The sequence below is a fragment of the Biomphalaria glabrata genome, chromosome 5 (genome assembly GCF_947242115.1).
Source record: "Biomphalaria glabrata chromosome 5, xgBioGlab47.1, whole genome shotgun sequence".
NCBI lineage: Eukaryota > Metazoa > Mollusca > Gastropoda > Planorbidae > Biomphalaria > Biomphalaria glabrata.
In genome coordinates, this window is record NC_074715.1 from 51,181,312 (window position 1) to 51,202,473 (window position 21,162).

Consider the following 21,162-nt stretch of genomic DNA (forward strand, 5'->3'; position numbering starts at 1 on the left):
CACCAATGTCTATTAACCCTCGAAAAAATTGCTTGTATTAATGAAAACATATTTTAGTCTAACTAAGCCGTGTGACGTAGTGTTTTTTTTTTCCTTTGACGTCACATGGAATGAATTCTTTAAATGAAATGCTAAAAGAACGCACTCGGTGCACCAATGTCTATGAACACTCGAGAAATGGCTCGTGTTGATAAAGGTGATTTTTAGTCTAGCTAGGCCTTGTGACGTAGTGTTTTTTTTTCCTTTGACGTCATATGGAATGAATTCTTTAAATGAAATGCTAAAAGAACGCACTCTGTGCACCAATGTATATGAACACTCGATAAAAGGCTCGTAATGATGAAGGCGATTTTTATTCTAGCTAGGCCGTGTGACGTAGTGTTTTTTTTTCCTTTGACGTCATATGGAATGAATTCTTTAAATGAAATGCTTAAAGAACGCGCTCGGTGCACCAAAGTCTATGAACACTCGATAAATGGCTCTTATAGATGAAGGCGATTTTTAGTCTAGCTAGGCCGTGTGACGTAGTGTTTTTTTTTCCCTCTGACGTTATATGGAATTAATTCTTCAAATGAAATGAAAAAAGAACTCGGTATAGTAATGTTTATTAAGCCTCGTTATGTGACTCGCGTTTAAAAAAGGAATGATATCTTGATTTAGATCTAATCTAGATTTTTTAAACTAGATCTAGATTTTTATTACAGTATATCTAGATCTGGATTTATATTCTAATTAAAATTATTTTAGAGTCTAGATCTAGAATTTCTAGATCTAGTTTAGACTAAAATAGACTAGATTAAGATGTAGAATTTCAATTTCTAAACTTAAAGTGTAAAAAAAAGTGTAGATTTTCATTTCCAAACGTTTTGATCAATATTGTAATGTTTTAATATATTAAAACTAATCTACTATTTTTTTTATTAAATTTAAATTTACGGCAAATGAATCTTTGAAACATTATTACTTTTGACCATCGGATGGCTGCCTGGTCGTGCGGTTTGCGCGCTGGACTGTCGTTCAGATTTATGGATGGCCCAGGGTTCAAACCCTGCCCGCTCCCATCCCCCGTCGTCCTGCGGGAGGTTTGGACTAGGAAGTAATTATCTTCAACTCTGAAGGAACATCCGAAACGTGTAAAACATTTTACATCAAAATTAAATCACCTCTTGAATATTATTTGCGAATATGCAGATCCGACAGGGATCCGATTTCGACGGGGGCCGCCTCTGAGTTTGTGTAACACAAACTCTCTTTGTAATCTTGTTATATTTAAAAACATTTATATTTATTGCTAACTAAATTGACAAGTGACTTCATTCCAAACGTATTGCATAGCGATTCTTTGGATTACACTAGCAAGTTAGGTAGGTGGACCAGGCTGCATATGATCATTTTATCTAAGCCTCTAGGAATGGACCCTTGAGTGAAGATGAGGTGCATTTGAGGTCTCTCAAGTTAGAAGGAGTCATAACATAACGACGTCCCTTTTATTTGTTTTGCATCTACTTGGATAGTGAAAAATTATTTATTCACACAGTAAAAATATTTCTCTTGTGTTTTACTTGCAGGAACAGTATAAGACTGTCTACTCACTTCTCAAGCTGTACAGTGAAAGTGATAGAGTCTATTATAACTTGGGATCCACTTTGAAAAAGGGCAAAATCAATCCAGCGTATGAACCGACTGATAAGGAGGATACAAATATATATGTCAACTCCAGGGTTTAGAAACACCTCTATGATGTTCATGTTATTGTTACTTAAACTGTTTTAGGCCATGAATTCTTATAATGAAATTATTTATTCATTAAGCATTTTTATTTCACTATTTTTATATTAAATTTGTCTTTCTTAATTTTAATATCTACTACTTTTTTAAATTGTAATTGTGCATACTGTTGAGCTGGTCTTTCCATATGGAAAAGTTGTTTTGTTTTTCCTTCCTCTCTGCACCATGATGCTATGAATCTATCTATGGCCTCCTTTAGTCGCGAAGCAATTATGGATCATCTCATGAATGCCTGGGCATTAGCTTTGGTCGGAACAATGTCGTCCACACATCAGTTCCCCCCTCTCCACGCAGATGATGTATCCAAAGGAAAGGCAGTGCTGATACAATTTTCTGTTCAGCAGCATTGCAGGTTCTGCCAGGGTGTAGCACTGGGTCCTGCAAACTGCCTTAGGGTCACCAGCTCCTGATTTTTTCTCAGGGTTGACTCCTGAAGCCTTTCCCATGATTGGGTATAGCTGCAAGGCAACAGAGGTTTGAATTCAGAGTTTTCCTTCTCCTAAGTGGGTAGCCAGCCATGGCTAACGAGCCCCTCCTGCCCAAAGCTTAAGGTTACTCGCCTTTGCCCCTTCTCTTGTTAGTGAGAACAGTTCTGCCGAACTCAATATCTGAGGCAGGAGTTGGACTGGTTGTCAGAGGCTATTTTAGATGCATGCCATTAGGAAGCATTTTATAGGTAGTGGAGTGCTTACATCCATCACCACTTCCAGCAATGAAAACCTTGCGGAACCAAATGCTATGAACTATGGAGTGTATTAGTGTACATTTTCTCTATAGGCTTACCAGTGTTTTTCAACTTGAGATGCTTGTGATATTGTATGGTGGTGTAAACTGTCTGGTTCAGGTCACAAGACATCAGAGAGATATGTGGATAATGGCTGAAAATTCTTGTAAAGTAAAAAAGTAAAGTTCCCCCTTTCATACCTTGTAATATATAGGGCAGATGATGTAAAGATCATTTGTTTATGTGGCACACAGTTAATGGTGGTGTCATGTGACCAGCATCACAACCAATCGGCTTAACTTTTCCCCAACTATTCTCGGGTACCCTTTGAGCTGGGCAGACTCAGAGACGCCCTGAAGATCCCAGAATTTAAAATCCCAGTCATCCCTAGGATTTAAACCCAAGACCTCAGATTCAGAAGCCTAGCGCTTTACCACTCAGTCACAGCGTCTCTGAATATTATTATACTGAAATAAATAGTGTGTGATCTTTGCATTTGTGGATATTAAAAAAAGGGAGGAAATAGGAAACAAATTTCAGCAACTTCTGTCTATTAAGTCTAGAACCAAATGGTACTAAAACATGTTTGTTACTCTCTGAAACAGTATCAGTGCTACACAATGACTAGGGAACATGAACAAAATATCGAGAAGTTTGTGTAGCCACTCAATGAACTTGTCTGTGTTTTGTGTCTCTTTAGTGGAATGTTTTTGTTTTGAATTGAAATAAAGTCCTTGTTATTACAAGAAAATTCCATTAAGGATCAATAAAGCAATTTTCATCATAGTCTACTGAAGAAATAATGGGAATGGAAAATGATTGAGATACTTTCATATTGCAGCAGAAATGTTTAGTGGTAAGGTCATGGTCACCATGAAACAATTATTTTGGAGATGAACTTGACATAGAGTACAAAGATAGTTGTATGTATACCTCATTCAAAAACATAGTTGTCACCCCTTTTTTTTTTTGAGAGATGATTGTTTGTGAAGATAACCTTTATTATTTTTTGTACAAATAATTTAAAGGAAGTATCACAGCAGTTTTTTAATTTTTTGCTTGCCTATTGTAAGAAAGGGATATTAATTATATTTTTCAAATAATTGGACAAAGCAAAAACAAGGCCATATACCAGCATTGTATTTTCTTAGAAGACCTAAAATCTATGGATTTCAGAAAGGAAGAGTCTTTAGAAGCTGCATATGACCAATATGTGCATAGAAACCTTAAAGCCCTATAAGCCAAAGGGTGTGGGATGGTCTAAGTCTAATGTGTACGTAATAAGTGGACATGCCTAGTTGTTTCTCTTTTATTTTGCTTTTAAATTTGTTTTCTTTTAAAGACATTATTAGTGAACCAATGTTTTAATTAGTTTTGTTAATGCTCTGTTAAAACCTTTCTCATGTTGATGTATTTATTCATTGAGTAATTATATTTAGGTACAAAATTGTTGATCTCTGTTGTAACACATAATTCTATTTGTATATAAATAGTTTAATTTAATGTGAATTTTGAAATGCCTAAAACCTGATCATTGAATTGATGCATGATTCAATTTGCTATGTGACTAACGCTCAGGCTCAAGTTACAAAACTTAACTGACAAACAAAGAAACAATTTCATCTTTAAACTCAAGAGTGAGGGCTTGACAAGCTGAAATTCTATCTTTATATGACCTGGTTGTTTGTAATGCTCGTTTTCATACAAATGAAATGCATGTGGAATCCCAGAATCTGTTGAGACAGAAATCAGCAAGTCTGGAATGGTAGAAAATAATATGAAAAACAATTAGCTTTTCCTTCTAATATGTATGGATGGATCTTGATACATCAGATGTCTACCTGGTCCTTTTGCACTCTGTACTGACTCAATGGTTTGAACCCCATCCAGCAAGAGGTTTGGGCAATTATGTAAGATCTTCGTCAGGGTTTTGCTGTCATCATCAAAGTATGAGACCTGAATTTGTCAAAATGTAAAAATACTTTCATCACAGAAGTGAACTGTTAGCAAGAATACTCAGAAAAATATTGTGGTTTAAATGATAAGATTTGTAATGTAAGCTGCTAAGTTAGTCTGATGTGCACCTTAGACATGGCCATTCTTGTATGGGAATCCTTGAATGGCAGAAACTGAAAAATAAAGCTAAGTCATGGAATTAGGAGGCTTTTGGTTTATCAGGCTTGTATAGAAAATCTAAGACTAAGACAAGACTAAGACTAAGACTAAGACTGCGACTGCTTTATTGATCCTTACGGAAATTTGTTGTGATTACAAGGACTCGTTTCTCATATAAAGACAACACAACAGAAACATACACATAAATACAACAGACAACATGAAGAGTTCATTCAGCGACAGCGACACACAGGTATCTTGGTGCATTTCATGTTCCCTGATCAATGATCCTATGGAGAATGTGATTCTAAGGGCTCAGTGGATTTGTTTCCACTGAGCCCTTAGAATCACATTCTCCATAAGGATCAATAAAGCAGTTTTAGTCTTAAAACTATGAATATTTAGTATTTTGTAAGTTTGGTTCATTGTTTTGTGACCAACTCACTATTTTCCTTTTTAATATTCCTCTGAAGTGTTATCAAATTCAGACATATACTACTGGTGCTGTTCCTGTTTGCTGCGGGTATTTATTTTTATAGCCTTTTGAATTTTTTTTGTTGAAGAATCTCTTGTTTTAGCAATCTAGGTTATTGCATTATAGGATTATAGTTTTTAATTATCAAGTGAAAATAAATCTGAAGATGTTTACATACTTTAAGTTTATTTTTGTTGAGATAATAAATCAAGCGGTTCAGTGTTCTTGTACGCTAGAACTTGTTCTCAAATGGTTTTATTCAGGAATAGAAATTCTGAACACTTTAATCCATATATCCAATAACTTTCTAAATCACAAGAATTACAATGAATAAATTTAAGTCAGCCTAATTAGGTTTTAGTCAAATTACATTTCTGATATTTGTGATTGAACTAGTAAATTCTAGGTTTTAACGAGCTAACCCTTTTTTAATGCAATGTTTTTAGTAGACTGTTTTAGAAATGGCAATTACATTTCTCTGCTAGCAGCACTGAGTTCATCCCTAAGCATGACACCATTTTTTTTTACTTGTATTCTTTTTGTAGTTGGCCATTTCCTTTTTTTATTTTGTTCATACCTTGCTGTGTGACATAAATGCTTTTGTAAAAGTTGAATATTTTTATATCATTTGTACAAAGATTCAATGACAGCTTTTTACATACTTTTAGTACACTGTAGAGTAAAGCCTTAAGAAAAACAGCATGGACTCTTTATTCATTGTTATATAATTGATTTATCAACATTACAACATACCTAAATTTCCCAAGGCGATGATGATTCTATTTTCTTATCTTATATAATACAGACGTTACTTCAAAAAAGAAGATGGTATTTTACAACACTAGGGTTATCTACAGTGAAGTTTTTAACAGGTTATAAAGTATTTTACTTTTCTACAATTAAACCTGGTTTAGATTTGTCTTGTAAAACTTAGAAGCACTCACTTTTTTTTTATATTTTGTGTCATAAACTTTATGATTGTTTACACATTTATTAAATTAAAGCATTCTCTTTGAGCCATACAAGTAGTTATTTTTCTTCAAAATGACTGCTTAAAATAAATGCTCACAAAACTGGAAGACAAAAATGTTTTGTTTTTTTCTAATATTTTAATGAGATTATATAGAGGTAATTCATGCACAGTTTTAGCTAGATTATACAAACGGCTAGCATGTATGTAAATAGGCCATTGATCAAGAAGCAGCTGTTCCAATTCTCTCAATGAGATACACCCTTGTGGTCCACAGAGCAGGGGAAGTTACATCTTCTCATTGGTGAAAGTCAGAAGCTTCTTTTTAACAATGGACCTCATTCACCAATCGTAAACAAACAATATTTAGCCACGTGGTGCTCTTCTATATAATTTATGATCTCATGTTTAATTCATGATGGTTGTCACGTGACAGTTTTTTCATTGTTTTATCAATAGATCACGTGACTAAATATTGTTTGTTTACGATTGGTGAATGAGGTCCAATAATGATATCTCAAAGCACCTATAAGAACTGTATACATGTAACACATTGTCAATTCTTAATAGCACTAATGTTAATCATGCTTAGAAATAATGCTATATGATTACACTATATAGTGGCTAATGCTTGGATTACATCATACAAAGAAAGCTAAACGTCTAAACAACATTACAATGTAATAAAAGATACTGGTATTTAAAGTGCATAGAGATAAGAAACAGTGGAATACAGTTTGAGAATCTTTCTTTTGGTTATAATCATAATACAAAATAGAGAAGTAAATATGTCATAATATGCCTAGCATGAATGTACCAGTATAATATTAAATATTGTACAAAATAAACTAGTACTAAACCAATATAGAACTCAGCAGTCATTTTGTAAAATTTAAACAAAAGAATTTATATATCCTAAATATCTTTGTTTATAATTCAGAACCAAATGAAAAAATGAGAAAGCCTTTAATAAGTTGTTAATTTTTGTAATATCAACTTATAGACTTCAGTATTTACTATGTTGTAGGTCACAAATAGCAATGGAAGTTTCTTATTGCCATCTTATACATTTTTTGTATAATATACTAACATGGAAATATTTTAAGGGGTTCATAATACTGCAGTTACAAAAACATTAAGAAATGCTTGCAATGTTTGCCTATTGAATATTTTACTCATAAAACTATAATGTTGACTTGTCTATGTGTCACAGTCCAGTTTTAGAACCTCTGTGACATGAAGTGACACGCAGTCACCTATTGTAACATTCCGTGCAGGCAAGCACGAGGTTATGTGAATAAGTTAAAGGACTCTGAAATAAGGGTAAAAGTTAGTTAGTGAAGAACTCCAGCAGAGAGTGGATGTACGATTTTCTCTGTCTGTAATATGTACCGTAATGAATTTGATTTAATGTTAACTTGAGAGTTTTCTTTGGATTTATATTTTGAACATTTCATTGATGTGATTACTCATTCCACATGGCATGAACAGCCAGTATTCATTGGTGTATATTTTGTGACGGCTGAAGTCGCCAGTATTTTCTGTAATTCATCTATATACATAATAAATTCCACGTCTGCTACCACTGTGTTCACCAGTAATTCTGTATGTGTCATTGGAGACTTTAGCATATTAGTAATGTTGCGCACTTGCAAATCTAGTGCGTCTAATAAAGTACATCGCTAAGAGGTGTGTCATAGCCGTACCAGAAGAGGTACCTACATCACACGGACGTACCCACGCCGCTACACCTACACGAAAAACCAGGTAGCGACACTATGAATGTAAACAAATCAGAAATCATTGGCCTATACAGCTAAATTTGTGGGATGTGCAGTCAAGTGGCATTAACCCCCTTGAATACTTTTATGTGGGGCTTGCATTCCAATCTCAACTTAAGCTGAGTTGTGCTTGCATCTAATGGCAGCATGGATATCTCTCCCAGATACCACTACCTTTCACATGCCCACAAAAGAGATTAGACCTTAGCACACAGACTTGGCTACAGCATGAAATATTTATTATACAACAGCAATTTGAAAAAAAAAGTGAAATCCTGGAAGAAGTTTTTAAGGGAAATCAGATTGTTATCAAAATTAAAGGGCCTGGCTAATCTTCCAGTTTCAAATAAGTTTTGTTATTTCTAAAATAGTAATTTAAAAAATTAAGTAAATATTAATTAGATTTAAGTGATAAGGCAATTGCCTTTATAATTGAAACTCAAAGAAGCTTGACTTTACAAATATATTTTGCTGATGACTAGCTTTGCAGAAGGTTCATATAGAGATTTTTCGAACAAATATTGAGAAATAACAATGGTGAAATATTTCTTTGACAAAAATAAACCAAAGCACATAACAGCTTGCAGCACACAGTGCTACACCCTGGCTGAGCTGTGATGCTACTGATCCCAAACTGTATCAGCACTTCCCGTTCTACTGGACACATCTGCAGATGGGAAAACTGTGTGGGCGATAATGTTCAACCATATCTAATGGCCAGGCAATCATTTAATTTCTTTGTGATTATCCATAGTCATTTTGAGACTTATGGAGGCCATAACAATAACATAATAATCATTCATATATGCAAAAATAAAACTATTTCTGTAACAAGATGGATACAGTCTCATAATTATAACTCTGAAAGACACAAAGATAAAGGCACATGCCTCGTCCCATATGCTAGGACAAATTTGTACAAATACTCCTTATTCCCTAGTGCTATTAGAGCATGGAATGGTTTGCCTGAGCTAGCCAGGAAAACCAGTGAAGTCATTGGTTAATATGCATGACTAAATGCATAACGCGTAGGACGTAATCATCATCTTTTTTGAAGTAACGTCTGTATTATATAAGACACTGGCAACTGGGAAGAGGTGGCACTGGACAGATCCACATGGAGAGAGAGCATAAAGGAAGGGTCACAGATTGCAGATGTCATACACAACAGAAGCAGAAAGAAGGGTGAAAATGCAACAGCGCCTGGTGATTATATATGCCCAACCTGCGATTGCAGCTGTGTATCAAGGATTGGCCTCTTTAGTCACACAAAAAGTTGCAAAGGGAAAAGATCGTCTCTCGAGACGTAAAATGCCACAGCAATATAAGATAAGAAGATTATAAAAAAAGTAATCTTACTACAACAATTCTTTTGTTCTGATAATCATATACAATGTGTAACATTTCATGTTTGTAAGCATCATTTAAAAGACTGTCAAGTATAATTGATAGCCTGAACAACACAACTATCAAAACAAAATCATGACAAAAATTACAACTTATAATTTACAACTTCTTTAATCAATGAGTTAAAACAAATGAAATAATTTTTTTACAAAATAAATCAGATAATTATTTGTTAACATAATTTTAGTAAAAAGATATTTTAAGCATTTTTAACTTTATGAATTAAAAATGTTTTAAATATAATGTGTAAAGTCAATATATTATAACATTATTATAAACTCTCTTCTCTAGGACTTTGTGTTATCATTAAGAAATAAAAATTACCCACATCTGTGAAAAAGGCTAATAGATCTACTTTAAGTCACATGTCTTTATAATAAGGTAAAGCTATGAAAACTATGTGAATATAATTTCTTAACAAGTACTCTAAATAGCAGCAACAAAGGAACCAAAAACAACAACAGCCATATTGAAATTTCTTGTGTACATAAACAATAGAACAGAATTTTGTGGATCCAACAAGATAGAAATAACATTTCATTTGGTGCATGACAACAAGCTAAAACATTTATGCTGAGTCAATTAAACTGCGACTACAGCAGGGGGAAAATTTAGTTTAGTTCCGAGAGGTATTCCACGTCTTGGGATGTAAGGATCTTCTCTAGCAACCATTTTGATACAATCAACAATGGGGCAAACTGAGAGACACAGAGTACAGCCTGGAATAAAACGATTGGCGTGATTATGACAGAAGCTAAAAAAAACTTACATAGATCATCAATATTTGATAAAATAAGAGATTTTTTAAAACGCTTTTAAACTCGTTACAAAAAATAACAATGGCAAAGTGGTAAAACATTGGGTTTATAAACTGGCAGATTTCAAACCTGAATCCTGCAGACAGAGATTTTGAAGAAAGAACTCCTAAGGTTGTTCCTGTGTCTACCCAACTCTAATAGGTATCTAAAATTAGTTCATATAGTTAAAACCATTTTCTCAATGACACACTTTTTTTAACCATCTGCTTTAAAAATGTATAAGCTTTACATCATCAGCCCTTGGACCATGAAGAGAAGTGGCCCAAATAAGAAAATAAAGTGTGGGTTGAACAAAACCCTAGGTATATATTGACCACAAACAAATGCAATCTTTACTTGATCTACTCAGCAGACTTGATGCTTCCAATTTTTTTTTTCTATTAAAATGTGTCCAATTCAATTGTTATTAAGTGCCAGAACAGTTTCCTAAACAAAATGTAAACCATAAAAACAATAGTTTTAAATTAAATTTGTAAATGTCTTTTAATCACTAAATAATGATTTACCTGTACAATCTTTCTTGTTGACTCGAGGTAAATGAGTTTCAGAGTCAAAGGAAATGGCCTGGTAGCCAGAGTCATTACAGGTCATGTAGCATTTACCACAGTTGATACACATGTCCTGAAGACAAATCACATAAAAGTTAGACACAAAAACTCCTTTGTTCCCCTGGTGATCAAATCATTATATATTTTGCTATTTGATATAAACATTTCACATGTACTGTCTGTGTGAAACTAGTGTGAACATATATTCCATTTTCTATAGTTATAATGTTTCTTTTGTTATAATGCCAAATTGTATGACAAATTTCCTTATAGATAATAAAGACGATTATAATTAAAAACAATTTTCTGTATTACTTTTTGATATTTCTTTTTAAGTTAGGAAAGCCAATAACTAAGCAGAGTTTAAGTCTCTATTTAACACAACTACATTAGCACAGGAATATGCCTAGTATGTGTAATTGTCTTCTCTATTGAAGAAATGTCTAAAATTTATAAGATAAGAATAAGTTCTCCTTTCAAAGCCTTGCTATCTTTAGAGCAGATGATGTAAAAGTCATCTGCTTCAGGGACTATGGTTAATGAGGGTGTCATGTGGCCAACACAATTAACAACCGCCTTTACATTTCCTGAACAAAATGTAATGTACTCATCAGAACTGGGTGGACTCAAAAGCACACTAAAGATCCCGAAATTAAAACTCCCAGTCTTCACCTGGATTTAAACCCTGGTTGAGAAGCCAAGTGCTTTACCACTCAGCCAGCATGCCTCCATAGATAAGAGCAGTAAACCTAAAATACCATGAATCTTTCAAGATTGTTTTAAACAAGTTATATTTTAAAATTTCTCTAGAGACATGATAGACATTTGTTTCGCAATAGCTTCATTGCAATCTTAAAATAATTATTGCATCTTAATGCTGACATGCAAGAATTTTACAAAAACTACTTCAAGAAATTATAACGTGAAGGAAATATGAGAATGTATAAATTCTCACAGTTCAACAGTTAGTTTCCTAGTATCATACCTCATCAATAAGCGCTATGACCTGGTCAGTGTTGTCCAGCTCAGAGTAGGATGTGATTTTGTCTACTGCCTTACCAATCAGGTCAACCACTCTGGGCACTGGTTGCTCAGGTGACAATGCTGGCCTTAGTGGTGGTGGTTTTTGGTCATCCTCCAGCAGATCTAGTTTCTTCTTTAGTCCAGCTATGATGGCTTCCCTTTGTTTTTGATATGGTCCAAATGATGGCAGAGGCTGCAAGATAAAAAAGTTATTTAAATAAAACAAAGAAATATATTCCCAAGCTTCACCAATTATTACAAAAGCTATCCAGTCATGATGCTTATTATGAAAATCTACTTCCAGAACACCTGAACAGGAGGATACACAATTTTGAATAAAGTTTTTTTTTCTTTAATTTTTTTTAAGGGCTTTAACTCAATAGCTCCTATATCCGGTTGAAAAAACCCCTTCCAAAGTCCTAAGCAAGCTCCGTATCTAAAAAATCCTAAAAAATATGTATTTTGAAAAAATAATCAAATTGAAGATCTAATACATATAAACAAACAAACAACTTTAAAAAATAGAACTATATGTCTAGTTTTAAAAAATAATACGTTTAATACCACTAGAATATAAAAAAACTTCAAAAATACTCATTTTCCCATGTGGGGGGCTTATACACTGGGGCTATGGGCCTGTTCGTTTGAAAAATTATTTACAAAATAAAATCCTTCCCTTTTATATTAAAAATAGCATCGGTAATCTCCAAAATGATGGTAATCATGCAACGAGACTAGAAGAAATCTTCTTTTTAAAAAGTTTAAAACAAGTATATTGAATAGGGGGTTTTAGAAACGTTCTACAACGGTTTAGGACAAAAACAGGAAAATGTTTCCAACTGCAGAAGGAGCTAATGGGTTAACAAAAGACATTCACAACAGTTTTATCTTCTACATATATGGTTTACTAAACATTAATAAGAGAATTTAGTCAGTATAGGAGATAAACTTAGGCATCCACCAATTAAGCTTATTTTATCAGATGTTAGTTAAAAAAAAGAGATAATTAAATCCTGCACATTTCATGTGTCATACTAGTCGTGCTTGTTAATCAGTGACTTAAACTCTGATAACTCGTTGGTTTTCCTGGCTGATTGAGGCAACCCATAATATTCTCTAATGGCACTAGGGAAGAAGGATCACTTGCACAAATTTGTCCTAACATACTTAATAAGAAATGTGCCTCTTTATTTGTGTCTTTCTGAGTATTTTATTAGGTTTTGCTCTTCTATTTGTAAATTATTTTATACTATCTATAAATGGATTAATATTTCTGCTACAATTTAATAAATTATTTTTGTTCTCTCGATGAAGTGAGGGTTTAAGGAGTGAAAAAAAGTGAAATAAAGTAGAACATTATGTAATGTTACACTTGACTCACTGGATGTTGTTAAAAATCTTTTTTACTATCAATAGTAACAACAATATAGATGAACTAATAGTCTAATGTTACGATAAATCACTGACATATGCAAGGTATAGAATGTGATCAATCAGACCACTCAAGAAATAAATAAATTGCAACGTCTGTTTTGGTAATGTAAAAAAACAATGTCTTTGTAAAACAGAAACAGAAACAAATTGCAAAGTCTATCTTGGTCATGTAGGTGGCTGTGCGGTAAACTTTTAGCTATCAAACTGGGGGAGTGTGTGTGTGTGCGTCTTGGGTGCGTCTTGGGTTCAAATCCCAGTGAAGCCTAGGAATTTGAATTTTGAGATTTTTAGGGCACCCCTGAGTCCACCCAACTCTAATGGCTACCTGACATTAGTTGGCAAAAAGTAAAGGCAGTTGGTTGTTGTGCTGGCAACTGTAATGAATGCCTGATATATATTAGAACTATCTTGGTCATGTAACATATGATGTCTGAGTAAAACAGATATAGGTGAGTGATATGTTTGTAGAATTAAGTAGTAGAATAATATGGTGTTTGTATAAAACAGAAATATGTGGTCCATGTGTGGAATCTTGAACTTACTTTGCCTACAAGGTCAGCCACTTTTAAAACTGGTTTTCCTTTCTGGTGTTTTATGGTAGGTGGACTTTGTCCGTCCCAAGATGAAAAATGACCAATACTTTTCAAGTACAGTAATGTCTTGAGTCCCAGAATGTAATCCTCAATGACAGTGTAGTCCTGATTATGAATTGCACTACAAACCTAGCACACAAGAAATAATGCATTATCTTATATTATCTTATATAATTCAAAAAAAGAAGATGCTTACGTCCTATGCATCATGCATCTAGTCATAAATTCTGCCAAGTCACTGGTTTTCCTGGCTGGCTCAGGCAACCCATTCCATGCTCTAATAGCACTAGGGAAGAAGGAGCATTTGTAAAAATCTGTCCTAGCATATGGGATGAGGAATGCGCCTTTATCTTTGTGTCTTTCTGAGTATTTTATTATATTTTGTTAATAATCATTAATAATGAACTATGCACCTTCAGCTCTTAAGAGGACACTATTTAGCATAGGATATGAATGGACCATTGGGAGACTCAAGAGTTTTACTTCTGGTTAGGTATGGCAGCTGAGAAAGTATTAAACCTGTTTCGTTGTTTTTTCTCCTCGTTGTTGAGTTGCTTGCCATAGATTGGTTACAATATTATTTCAACAGTTATTTCAGAAATAAAGACAATTACATTCTTACCCTAAACCTCCTGCAGATAGGGCTCTAATTTCATACCTTTATGACAACAGTCCAGACCATATAGGCCTACTAAAGTGTCAGGCAGATATCCTTATTATATAATACAATACCATATTTATTCTGAGTCCTTCAGTGGGGCCTACGTAAATTAACTGCTGTATTTATTTAGATTGTTTTTCTACAAATTATATGTAATCAGATTGATACTAGTGATCTTTCAGAATGATAGGGCATTCCTGGGTGTGAGGTCTAATGAAGTGAAAGAAATACCACTAGTGTAGCAACTATATCTATACAATGATCTAAGCTTCTTGTATCCTATTTGTTCTTGTGAGTTCTTGGGGTTAGAAAATTTCCTGTCATTATTATTATGTATCTAAATGATTTTGTCTGTTTTTAAGGATAACATTTCTAAAATGATTGTAACTTTATGTACTACTATTTCAAACACACAAAAAAAAAAAAATGACAAAATAAATATTTTAAAGTAGAAAACAACTTACTTGCAAGACAGAGGCACCAGCCTGAATAAACTGCAATCCAACTTCTGCTGAGTCAATGCCTCCTGTTGCCAATATTGGAAAACCTGGTAAGGAGATAGCTATGGATGACACTGCTCTCAAGGCGATGGGCCTGATGGCATTTCCCGAAACTCCTCCGTAAGTTGTTCTTTTTTGTTTGCCCACATGAGGCCAAGGTGACCCGTCACTTTTCAATCCCATCAAGCCAGAGACAGTGTTGGTAGCTGTGACACCATCTGCTTTTCCTGATAACATAGTTTACAAGATCACATTTACTCACAAGAAAATAAATATCATAAGAATGTACAAATTTGATTTAAAAGGATATGTATTTGATTTTTAAATTATACATTTTGTAAAAGTGAACACCTAAACTGAATGTAATATAAAGAAAAACATTTCAAATAAAGCTTAAATAAATTTTTTGGGGAATAAGGAACTTTTGTTTGCATGCATAAAGATTAATAGTGCACAGTAAACTAATATTTTAAAACAAAAACATAGGTAAAAAGGGTAGTAACCTTTACAGAACTTATCCATGGGGGCATATGATGTAAAACTTGTTTCTATGGCGTCATGTGGCCAGCAAAACAAACAACTGCCTTTACTTGACCAATGTATATCAGGTGCCCATTATAGTTCCCAATGTATGTCAGGCATTCATTACAGTTGCCAATGTATGTCTGGGGCAAAATAGAGTAGATGGCTCAGGCATCATAAAACCCTCAGTTCAGGAAACCAAGTGCTTAACCACTCTGTTTCGACTCCACATCAAGAATCCTGGATAGCCTTAATTATGAGGGTGTTACACATTTATAAGCACTTTTACTTTTCCCTAATCTAGATCCTTTTTTTCTCAGCTAATTATTATAGACTTTATTTCCAACAAATTTTACATTTTAAAGACATAAATATTTACAAATTAAAAATCTATGACATAAATATTTTTTTAAAGTTGCCATGCTCTATTAAAAAAAAAAGTCTTGGTATGGAAATAATTATGAAATTACATTGTTTAATATTCTTGTTGCCTTTTTTGTTAGCACACACACACCACAATTAGAATAAAAAATTTTGTTATTTAATTGTTTGCTCTTTTGCCACACTTTTGCTAAAGTTGTACACATGAATGCATTTTTTTCAGCAAACTTTGAAACAAATTATTTTTAAAAACAAGTTTGTTTTTTCTTCCTAATTAGTCATAATAATCTACTTTATGTTATCTTAAATGAAAAATTCCTACCTTCATAAGCAGCTGTAGCTATATCCACAATGTTGGTGACATTGGGTGTAAGCTTGGCAAAAAATGGAATGTTCACAGCTTTTCTCACCCAGGAACAAATATCTCTGACTAGTTCGGGTTTCTGGGGACCATAAAACATTGACAGGTAAGAAAATATCATATACAACAAAATCATATAAGCTATTTTTTAAATTGGTGCAGCCAGCTATTATAAATATAAAAAAGAATACGTTATCTGGTATGTATCATGTCAGTGGTGTAGCTAGGGTGAGGGTCCAAATTTGAAAGTTCTCGAGGCTCCCACATGTGTCCAAAATTTGTTTTTACATTGAATATTATGCCATTATTTTAAGTCATGATATGAAATGTCAAACACAGGGGCCCCTAAAGAGGTCAAGCACCAAATCCCTACCTACGCCGCTGAATTACGTGTGCAATGTATACAAACAAGAATGTTTATTTATTTAAATGGCCTTTATTAATGCTACATTACCTGTCCGCAGGCCAGGCCCATTCCTCTTTCACCCATTCCATGGGGACAGGACAAGTTCAATTCCAGTGCATCAGCTCCAGCAGCCTAGTGGGAAATAAAAGGTTACTAATAATAATAATAATAATAATAATTAATAATCTTTATTGTCTGTAAGGAAATTTGTCTTATAATTTGTGCAATACACCAAAATAGCAGAAACATGTCGAAAGCTTGTCTTATATATTGGAGATGTTACTTCAAACAAGAAGATAATTATGCCCTACACATTTCATGTGTCAATCGAGACACACAAAGAGTTTTGAAAAGTTGTGCTATCAAGATGATAATGTAGTATGATTACCAATGTAGCAAATGTAAATATATTTTCAAATAATAGAAACAATTTCTGGTAAGAATAAGGGAAATTTCTTTCTAATTCTTTCAAAAAATGTTTAAATGCATAAAAATACAAACCTGGTGTGAATTATTTATGATTTAATAAATCAAATTAATAATATGATTGATCAAAGTTAACATTTCAAATATCTATGCAGTGACCTTAAAAATCTAAATTTTCTGCAATTGTGTCTACCTCTGCCATCTTGGCTAGTTCCACCCAGTCCTCCTCTATATATGCACACATAATACTGGCTATCACAATCTGAAAAGTGAGAGAAAAAAAAGATGACATGCTGTTTGCACCCTTGCCCCCCCCTTTTCCAGTTTTTTTTTTTACCTCAAGTAGGCCTAGTGTTTATATTGATGTTTACTGAATCTTACGTTAGCTGGGAAGTCTTTTTTCAACTCAGTGATACTCTGACACCAATAAGCAGCTGTCTTCTCACTAATTAGCTCTATGTTAAGGTATGACCCTTGTCCAGGACCAAACAGTTGGCCACTAGTAGTACCTCGGATAATTCTGGGAGAAACATTTGTTACTATGTCCTAGAGAAGAGAGAAAAATATTGCTACAAACCAACATATTATACACATTCTCAAATAACATTTTCACATTATACACATTTTCTAATAACATTTTCACATTATACACATTCTCAAATAACATTTTCACATTATACACATTTTCTAATAACATTTTCACATTATACACATTTTCTAATAACATTTTCACATTGCTACAAACCAACACATTATACATATTCTATAATATAATATTTTCACATTATACACATTCTCAAATAACATTTTCACATAATACACATTTTCTAATAACATTTTCACAATATACACATTTTCTAATAACATTTTCACATTATACGCATGGTCAAATAGCATTTTCAAAAATCCTTAAACTTTGATGAAAAAAACAATTCTCAGTTTAAAGAAATAATGTAATCAAAATTAAAATGGCAAGGCATTTTAGTGTTAAAACATTAGACATTTTATTTAAAGAAAAATGGCTTTTTATTGAGTTGTACCACTGCTTTAGTTAACATTATGTTTCATAAAATGTACACCTTAAGTTAATGTAGCTCCAGACCCTATGTTACACACGATTTTATCATATTTATCTGTCAATAACAAAAAAAAAAAACTTACATGGCACAGCTGTTGAATAAAGGGGCCATAACTAGTTTTTAAAAAAAAATTCTATTGCATAGCACATCTTTCATGCAATAACAAGTTGTACCACTGCTTTAGTTAACATTATGTTTCATAAAATGTACACCTTAAGTTAATGTAGCTCCAGACCCTATGTTACACACGATTTTATCATATTTATCTGTCAATAACAAAAAAAAAAAAAACTTACATGGCACAGCTGTTGAATAAAGGGGCCATAACTAGTTTTTAAAAAAAAATTCTATTGCATAGCACATCTTTCATGCAATAACATGATCATTGCACTCTGGTCGCATCTCTTTCTTTTGTTGACCTGATAGTGATGAAGGTGTCAGAAGAAGGAGGCCATTTTCTTTTAGGCACTCAGCAACTACAGGTCAGCTCGAGCCGAGATTCTAGCTGAAGCTCCATTTGAAAGGGAACTAAACCATTTATAACACTTAACCCATTTTGTGTAATAATAAGAAAACAAAATTAGATAATTATTTAAAAGCAAATATATAATACGCACTTACCTTGTCTAGTGAAAATGTTTTGGTTAAAGCAAATCCCCAGCCTGCTTCAAAAGCTCTCCTAATCATTGGGCTACTTGTTGTAGGTGTGGCAGAGGCCAAACCAAATGGATTAGGAAACCTAAGTCCACACATTTCCACTGATACATCCACCAGATCAATTGGTGTAAAGAAATTTGGAAGATTGGGTATTTCTGGGGTGCTCAAATTGTACAAAGTCTGCAGATTAAAAAATGTTAAAAATCTAGTCAAGAAAACCATAGTAATTATATGTATCATTACAGTAAATGTACTAGGATTTTATAGATATGACAGAAAGAAGAGAATCTTAGAATGTCACAATAAAAGCTGTGCACACACCATATCATCACATACTCTTTGTAGTCAATGTGATTTATCATATTGTAAAAAGGTCAATGTGATTTACCATAATGTAATGAATCTCTATTCTTCTTCTGCGACATCCTGATTATTGTAGTCTACTACTGTAGGCGTGGGTTCAGATCCCACTTCTAACACCAGTTATAATGAATCTCACTATTGAAATCACAGCCATTACTGTACAATGGCATAGGCTGTGAAGTTTTATTTGACATTAAACTATTATGTTATTTGGAGCCCTGAGTTGTCAAGTTCTTTAAGTTGGTGGTGTCATCTGGTGAAGTTTGCAGAAAGCCTGGATAGTGAGATTCTTTACAATATAAATTTCTTTCTTTCTGTTTACTTGTGTTTGTATCTAATTGTAAGAATGTGCTCAGAGCACACTAAATTCTTTATTTCATATGCACTGTATTTGAACTGCAAGGCAACAGAGGTTTGAATTCAGAGTATTCCTTCTTGCCCTCTTGCCCGAAGCTTACTGGTTAAGGCTTCGGGAGTCAACCCTGAGGAAAAATCAGGAGCTGGCGACTCTTAGGCAGCTTGCAGCACCCAGTGCTACACCCTGGCAGAACCTGCGATGCCGTTGACCCCAAACTGTATCGACACTGACGTTCCTTTGAATACATCAGCTGCGTGGAGAGGGGGGAACTGATGTGTAGGCAACATCGTTCCGACCACAGCTAATGCCCAGGCATTCATCTCATGGAATTCGTGACTGAAGGAGGCCATAGTATTTGAACTGATATTTTAATTCAGTGTAGTAAAACTGTGCTGGTCTGGTAATGACTCACTTGATTATCAAAAGTCATTCTTCAGTGGAGGGAGTGTGATGTAAGGGTAGTCTAAAGAATAGCTAACATAAAAGAATAGACAGACCTCTCTCTTGATATCCTTCTAAGAACAGCTGCTGACAGGGAAAAGTGGAGGGATTTGGTTACACGAACTGTCAAAGCAGCCCTACGATGTAAGACAAGAGACAGATGAGAAGATAAGACTAACGCCATGAGCGTAACTACCTGAAGATATCTGTGTATAAACCAGGATGCCACCTTGCCATCATTTACAGATTCTACTGTCGTCTGAGCCACACCAGCGAGGTCACCACCACAGAACACATCAGGCTCACTGGTTGTCATAGTCTCAGGATTCACATCAGGCAGCCCCCATTTGTTGATCTTAACTGGATTCATAGCTTCCTTCACTAACAGACAAAAAAAATGCAATACAGTATACATTACTTTAGTTCGTAAGATAACATAAATTTGCCCATTCTTAAAAAAAAAAAAAGAACTGCTTATTTACATATTGTAGATGTTTGAATCTTGTTTTTTTTTTAATATGTTTATGAGTTCTAATGTAAAATTTAATTGATCTATTTAAACCTTAAGCTGATTTAACTAACTTCTGCATTAACTTCTTTCATTTATCTGTCCAGTACTATCTGGGACTAAAAAACTCTGGCATGACATTTGACACAGATTTAAAATAGTGACTCAAATAATTGTTCCGTAGTTAAATTAAGTTATCTCATGTAGGATGTAACAAACAATACTTGATACTCACACCTTGAGTCTGTAATCCCTGAACCAAAAGCTGAAATAACAAAATCAACTTTCAGTTTGATCACCTGATCCTCATCTTCAATCCAATCTCCATTTTCATTTTGCTCAGTTCGTAAAAACTCCATGCTAGCAATGTGACCATTTTTGACAAGAACTTTTCTCGGAGCCAAGAAAGGAAGAAATTCACATTTTTCTTCTTTAGCCAACTCCATCTAAACAAACACAAACAAGAATAATGGTGAAGAATTTGTGAATTTAAAAAAAGCACATCTGAAGAAATAACTAATAATTCATATCTATTTTCTATTTACAAAATTGTCATGCTTCAGTGCACAAGCCCAAAGAGAGCTTGTAAGATAAGATAAGATAAGAGTGTCTAATGTTAGACTTGAAAATCTTGAATATTGTTTAGAGATATTGATGTAAACACAATTTAGAAATACTTAGAAAAAGATCAAGATAGAAGGTTAAGAAGCTTAAAGAAAATATAACAAAAAACAAACCCCATTTGGGCAGTTGTTTGAGACAAACATCTATAAAAAAGCTAACAAGATCCTAGAAATAAAGAATCACCCTTTGTGTCAGGATT

The 21,162-nt window shown here is 33.7% G+C and overlaps 2 protein-coding genes across 2 annotated transcripts in view; one reads left to right on the forward strand and one right to left on the reverse strand.

The window, feature by feature from the left end:
* LOC106052058 (receptor-type tyrosine-protein phosphatase T-like) overlaps positions 1-7,271 on the forward strand; it is a 41,550-nt gene extending 34,279 nt beyond the window's left edge. Inside the window, exon 25 of the mRNA XM_056029690.1 lies at positions 1,569-7,271. Within this exon, the coding sequence (XP_055885665.1) occupies positions 1,569-1,727 (159 nt within the window). The 3' untranslated portion in view covers positions 1,728-7,271. The remainder of the gene's footprint in view (positions 1-1,568) is intronic.
* Positions 7,272-7,976: 705 nt separating this feature from the next.
* Positions 7,977-21,162, reverse strand: part of LOC106050444 (dihydropyrimidine dehydrogenase [NADP(+)]-like) — a 32,896-nt gene continuing 19,710 nt past the window's right edge. The window contains exons 10-21 of the mRNA XM_056030882.1: positions 20,575-20,785; positions 20,028-20,212; positions 18,634-18,849; positions 17,315-17,479; positions 17,127-17,195; positions 16,556-16,639; positions 16,063-16,183; positions 14,802-15,064; positions 13,626-13,805; positions 11,612-11,842; positions 10,585-10,699; positions 7,977-9,979 (exon numbers count right to left, since the gene is read on the reverse strand). Of these exons, the coding sequence (XP_055886857.1) occupies positions 9,843-9,979; positions 10,585-10,699; positions 11,612-11,842; positions 13,626-13,805; positions 14,802-15,064; positions 16,063-16,183; positions 16,556-16,639; positions 17,127-17,195; positions 17,315-17,479; positions 18,634-18,849; positions 20,028-20,212; positions 20,575-20,785 (1,977 nt within the window). The 3' untranslated portion in view covers positions 7,977-9,842. The remainder of the gene's footprint in view (positions 9,980-10,584; positions 10,700-11,611; positions 11,843-13,625; positions 13,806-14,801; positions 15,065-16,062; positions 16,184-16,555; positions 16,640-17,126; positions 17,196-17,314; positions 17,480-18,633; positions 18,850-20,027; positions 20,213-20,574; positions 20,786-21,162) is intronic.